This window comes from Halyomorpha halys, unplaced genomic scaffold (assembly GCF_000696795.3).
Source record: "Halyomorpha halys isolate HHAL.00 unplaced genomic scaffold, Hhal_1.1 Scaffold123.1, whole genome shotgun sequence".
Classification (NCBI taxonomy): domain Eukaryota; kingdom Metazoa; phylum Arthropoda; class Insecta; order Hemiptera; family Pentatomidae; genus Halyomorpha; species Halyomorpha halys.
In genome coordinates, this window is record NW_027107023.1 from 229,295 (window position 1) to 235,944 (window position 6,650).

Here is a 6,650-nt window from a genome sequence, read left to right on the forward strand (position 1 = left end):
TCCAGTCACGGATTGATCAGTATGCTGTGTAATGTAGCAACCCGATATATTTGGGCAGCATGAATGAATAAATTTCTTTCTCTCTTCTCTCTTTTATTAACACAATTATCACAAACATATAAGTAAACAACAAACCCATAAGTTAATTTCATTGCAAAAAATCAACTCTTTTTGTAAATACTTAGTTAGGGTTGAGGATAAAAAATAAAAGAAAGATTGAAAAAGGAAAATGTAATATAAGTTTGTGTGAAAAGAAAAAAGTGGAAAAAAATTAAAATAAAATAGTAAAAAAAATTAATATATACCTCAAATTTTTTTTTAGTATTTAATTTTGCATTGAATTGTATTCAGGACATATTTAATTATTGGTAGGAAAAAGTAGAATAAAAAGTTAGCTGTATGTTCTAGCAACTTGATGCATTTATTTTTTTTTTTAATATTAATTTAATGATAATTTTTTTTATGTAACAATTTATAAACATCAAGTCAATCAATTTGAAAATTAAAGGATCTTCAGTTACCCCCGGTAAACAATTGTACTACAACGACTGTTCTAGAACGACCCACTCTTCGTTACATAACGCAAATCCAAAGAGCTACTCATTAGCCCAATACTACTTAAAATGGAATAAGATAAAAAAAACTTGAAGAATCTTCTATTCCGAAAGAAGTAATCATCATTAATCCTGCCTCGTACGCCATAATGAAAACTAATTTAAAAAAAAAATACCTTGCAACTTATCAAGGTTCATGGTTACATAACTGAATCGAATTCGTCTTGCTTCGTAAGTTTTTAGCTTCTGTTCCAGATCCAATTTTGTCTTCCTTATTTAATTTCACATTCAAAGATAATTCCCGTCACATTGTACACCAACTAGCCTTAAATACAACAATTATTTTCACATCATTATGAATCAGAAATGATCAATATGATTTAAGTTTTATAAAATTATAATTTTTCGATAGCACTCATTCTAATTAATATTTTTTTTCTTATGTATTATTTTGGCGGTAAATCAAAGCAAATAATATTTTTATTGTTCATAATCTTTAATCATATCTTTTAAAGCATTAAATATAAAATAAATATGATTTGTATCTTTGTATTTTAAAAGTTTGTTTTAATTAAAACCCCACATTTATAATCATTAGCATAGTAAATTTTTAGTATCTAAATTTTACTATATTTATTTTATTTATTTATTTATTTAACACCAGATCGGTCTTACATGGTTAATGTAAGAGGTACGTTTTTATTTTTTTAACAATTGATTATGGGGGGGTATAAAAGAGACCTCTAACTATATACAATGTTATAAATAAAACAAAAAATTAGTATAAAATAACTAGATTAAAATAATAATTGTTAATAAAAGATAAAAATAAAGTTAATAACAAAAACAATGACATTTATGGATTTAACAAAATAAATAATTGACTTCTAATGGAAAAAAAAAGTGAATTTAAATTTTACTATATATTTATTTATTATTAGATAGCTCTATAGTTACCCTTAAAACCTGCATCGTACCATTATAATCTAACATCAAATTTACAAGGTTTATTTTTATGTAAATACAGGTGTAAAAAATCAATAAATAAAAATATTTACTGATAGATTACGGTAAAAATGAATTGATTCTTTTCATCAATAGTTTATTGGAACTGAACAATAAATTGTCATATTCGAAAAATTAGTTATCGCACTAATTTATTGTTCTACAACGATTATGGAAACTAATTATAAAATTAAATGAAACATGATAAACTAAGATTATTATTTTGTAATAGGTTTTTGAAAATCATGCATTAATTAAAATATTCTGACCGAAAAAGGACAAGTTAACTAAAGAATTTAGAAGGCTACACAAAGCTGATTTGAAAGAATTGCACCCGGTAAATAATATTTAGGTTATAGCATAATGGCGAATAAGATGAGCGTGTAAGGTATGGGACTAAGTAACGGACGGATCCCTGAAATATTAATAAACACAACCGAGGGATAAACGTCCAAGGGCTAGATCGAAACGTAGATAGGAGAATTTAGTAGATTTGGATTTGGAAGGGCGTCAGTGGAAAGATGTATGCAGAAAACGATTGGTGATATCGCCATGGAACGTTTGGGTTCACTAAGCTTGTTATTATAATTATTACTATATTTTAACAGAAAATTTTGTTATAATTATTGAGAAATAAGTCTATATGAGCAATTGTTCTAAGAATGGCCAAATAGGAATCAATAAGACAAAATGTAGGATTAACATAAAATTATATATATTTTGTTGACACAGCAAAAAACAGAGAAATTCAATTGCAACTAGTAAAGCCGAGATCACTTTTTATTTTTTATTTCCACCTGGAGAAACCCTAAAATACCAATTTTTATTGCAACAGAAAAATAATTTTTTTTTTTTTTTCGAAAATCACAAAAATAGTGATAACTTTAACACGAGCTCACCAATCTTCACAAACTTGGAGACGTTAGTGGGATGATATCACACAAAGTTGTGTGATGCGCGTACTGCACCAGAATTTTTGCTTTTAATCCGAGGGTTAATAATGTAATTTACAGCTATAGTTAAATATTGAATTATTAATTTCGGGGAATATAATCTACACATTTGGGATGAAAGATCGTATTTTTAATATTTATTACTTTCTTATATCTATTTATAACTCTTTGTTTATATTTATTACTTTGTAGGAGGTAATAAATTTATAATATATAATTTTTATTTTTTTTATTTTTTATTTCTACGCTTTATTTTTTTTCCTTATTATTTAGTTTTCCCTAATATTTATCAATATATCTAATTATATGTCCTCCGTTAACTCAATACATCTTTCCTTTTTATAACGTATACAAATCTATATATTAACAATTCAAGATAAATTGACTGTATGAAGTAGATTGTAGGAAGACAGTCCGAAAAAGAAAACTATATTTATTGTTAATCAACTTTTCGCCCCATTTTGCGGGGGTTCGTCAGGGCTGTCAGACTGAAACATAGAGGACGACAGAAATCGTCATGAAATTGACAACACGTCAACAATCTGACAGCCCTAGTGAAGCCCTGTTAAGTGGGGCGAAACGTTCCTTAACAATAAATAGTTTTCTTTTACTATGATGATACCTTTATTGACCGACATCTGGACTATCTTCCTACAAACTACTTTATACGGTCAACTATCTTCTTCCAACATTTATAGCTGTTTTTACTAATTATTTTTATGTGTTATATTATATTATATATATTTCATTCTTTTTAAGTATTTTCTTTGTTTTAATTTTACATTTATTATTTGTATTTTAATGTATGCATATTACTATATCCCTATAGATAATTTTTTTTTTAATGATTTTAATTGAATTGCACTCATTTGTGAATATACGATAGATTTTTATTTGTATATATTGTTATTTCATTTAAAATTTTTATTATTTAAATTTTAATTTTGTTCTATGTCTTTTAAAGAGGGAGAAAAAAAAAAGGAAAGATGAATTGGGGGAGAAAATATAATTCGATATATAAATAAATATTGGGGGGAAAACTGAATAAGGGAAAAAAAAATAAAACATAAAAAGAAAAGATCAAAAATGATAAAACAAAAACAAATTCTGTATTATTTACTATTATATATTATAAATTTACTGTACTACACATATACATATAAGAATTTAATATTGTCTGTGGCTTTTGATCGAGTCTGGCACCCGGGACTGCTTTACAAACTCCGTAAATTCATACCTCCTACATATTTTCTCATCATCCGTTCCTTTCTTACTAATAGATTATTCCTAGTAAACCACAATTCATCCCTCTATTTTCAATCCGCTGGTGTTCCTCAAGGTAGTATTCTCGGTCCCATCCTCTACACCGTCTATACAGCTGACATACCAACAACTCCTAACACTATCCTTACCACGTATGCTGATGACACATGTGTGCTCACAGTTAGTAATAACCCTTTGATTGCATCCCAAACTCTCCAGTCCCATATCACAATCCTCGAAGAATGGTGTCAAAATTGGAGGATAAAAATAAATCCCAACAAATACAAACAGTATACTTTAATAATGTGGATCTTACCCCTGTAGAACAGATTCGTTATCTTGCACTACATCTTGACAAATGACTAACCTGGAATCCTCATACAAGACTGAAAAGACAGGAAACTGTACGCAGATTCCGACTATTACAGCACTTACTAGACAAACGGTCTAAACTTCCAACTCATTACAAAAGACTAATCTACATAACAATAATAAGGCCCATCTGGACATACGGAGTTGAGCTTTAGGGCTCCACTAAACCTTCGAATTCCTCTCGTATCCAATCTTTACAATCCAAAATCCTTCGTAAAATCCTCAATGCTCCTTATTTTGTTACTAATAAAACCATCCATAAAGACCTAAATGTTCCTTATGTAACCGATCTAGCCCGAACCCGATATTATTCCTTCCATAATACACTCCCTAACCACCCAAACCCATTAGTTTCTAACCTTGCTTCCTCTTCCGTTCCTAGCAATCCTCCGAAGCGCCTGAAAAGAAGATGGCCTCGTGACCTTATATTGTAAACTGTTTTTCTACAGAGTTCTACTACTGGGTAGTTTCTCTACAACCTGTATCATATCATTATGTCATTATGATCAAATTTAATGGTTGCATTTTTTTATACAGTTGTAAATATCAATAAATAAATAAAAAAAAAAAATATTGTCTGTCTGGGTATAAATATGTGTATTTTGAGACAAAATAGCACAACTTTTTGGGAAAAGGTTTTCTCTCTCTAGAAATAGAATCACGAACGTAATGTTTGATAAAATTGGAAAATATAGTATCACCAATACATATTACTAAATTATATAATACATATTATAAGATATTAGTTAATGTAGATTTTTTTTTATATATAGATCAATGACCTTTTATACATTAGAGGAGATGGTCAGTTTTGTGGTCTAGAAATAAAAAAATAGTTCTCAAATATTTATTAATTGCCAACATTTTGACCACAATGTAGGTCTTCATAAGGGCAGTCGTGATGATGGGTAGAGGGGTACAATCAGGTTTGGCCACGCATCACTACAGCCTTGATGATGACCTACATTGTAGGTCAAAACGTCGGCAACTAATAAATATTTGAAAACTATTTTTGTTCTTCAACAGCACATTATTTACTAAGCCAGTTGTAAAAAATCTTCCCTCATTGTTCGTTTCACTCATACGAATCATCATTAGTAGTGTAATAATGTTTATAATTTCGTTTACTTTTCATCTTGTAAATAAATTTGCTATCATTATTTTTGTTGAAGTTCATTTATAGACTAATGACATAAGAAATTATTGTTCTGACTAACTTTAACCTCTAGTAAAAAAAAATTTTAATAATAATTAACTAATTCATTTACTTGTTAATTAATTTCTTATTATTCTTTAAACCTTTTAAAATCGTGAAGCTGATGTTTCTAAAAAAAATTAAAACAAAATAAAAATAAAAATATCGTTTATAACACCAATAAAAAATATCCCCATATTGTAAATTTCAAAGGTGATAAATATATATTTATTGCGAGGTATTCCCTTACTTATTTTATTGTCTCCATAAACATAGTTTGTTTATTTGTGTCATCATAAAGTTATATAATGATATTTATAAGTTTATAATCAGTGATTGGCATAAATTAGTTACAGTTGAAACTAATAGCTAAAGTTACCATGGATACAACGCTTATTCAACTATTAATAAATAAATATCGTTTCCATGACAACTTTAGCTATTAGTTTCATGTATAGCTAGTTTTTGCGATTTCTGTTTATAAATCATCAATTAGATATCTGAAAGGCTGTTATTTTTTGCAAGTAGTTTTGATTATTTTAACAACTAATATTCCTAGATTTGGGTATTTATTGCCAATCTACACGAATCGATAGAATAAAATTCCTCTCAAGATGCTTGAAGAACATTTCCAGAAAGTACTCACCGTTCCAGTGGTAGGCCCGCAGCTCGACTTGGAGGCAGAGCAGGACGATGGTCAGGCCGAGGAGAGACCTGGAGGACATCTTGGAGGTCTGAGAGCGCGTTCTGTTCTGCCAGGAACCCCTAGTTGTACCCTCGGTGATCGGGAGGTCTCCGGTCGGGCCCGATGTCGCCCGAGTCCTTATCATATCTTCGGTTCTTCCTTTTGTTTACATGTTTATTTACAACCTGCATACCCAGTAATGCTATAGCTAGATTTGGGAACTTATAATAGATTAATTGAAAACATTTAAAAGTTTTATATAAATTAATATATTTAGTTAAAATTAAACATACATTATTATTTGAATTCTTGTTTGAAACTGGTTTATCAATTATAATAAAAAATATTCCTTAAGTCTCAACTTGTTTATTTTCTTATTATTCCACTTTTTCGAATGTTGATAGCCACAATTCTGTCAAAAAATTTGTAGGCTATTCTGCCTTTGTCAGAAAATATTTTAATTTATCAACCTTTCTAACAATCCTCCGAGGCGCCTGAAAAGAAGATGGCCAGATTTGGTCAGCTAATGTAAAATGTCATTAGAGTGCTACCAATGGGTAGTTTCTCTACACGCCTATTTAACTTAGATCAGATTTACTAAATGTATTATAATGTACAGTTTT

At 29.0% G+C, this 6,650-nt stretch overlaps 1 protein-coding gene across 1 annotated transcript in view; it reads right to left on the bottom strand.

The window, feature by feature from the left end:
• Nucleotides 1-6,107, bottom strand: part of LOC106678101 (catalase) — a gene marked incomplete in the record, with an annotated part of 109,975 nt that extends 103,868 nt beyond the window's left edge. The window contains 1 exon segment of the mRNA XM_067045372.1: nt 5,989-6,107. Within this exon segment, the coding sequence (XP_066901473.1) occupies nt 5,989-6,067 (79 nt within the window).
• Between the last annotated feature and the right edge of the window lie 543 nt (nt 6,108-6,650).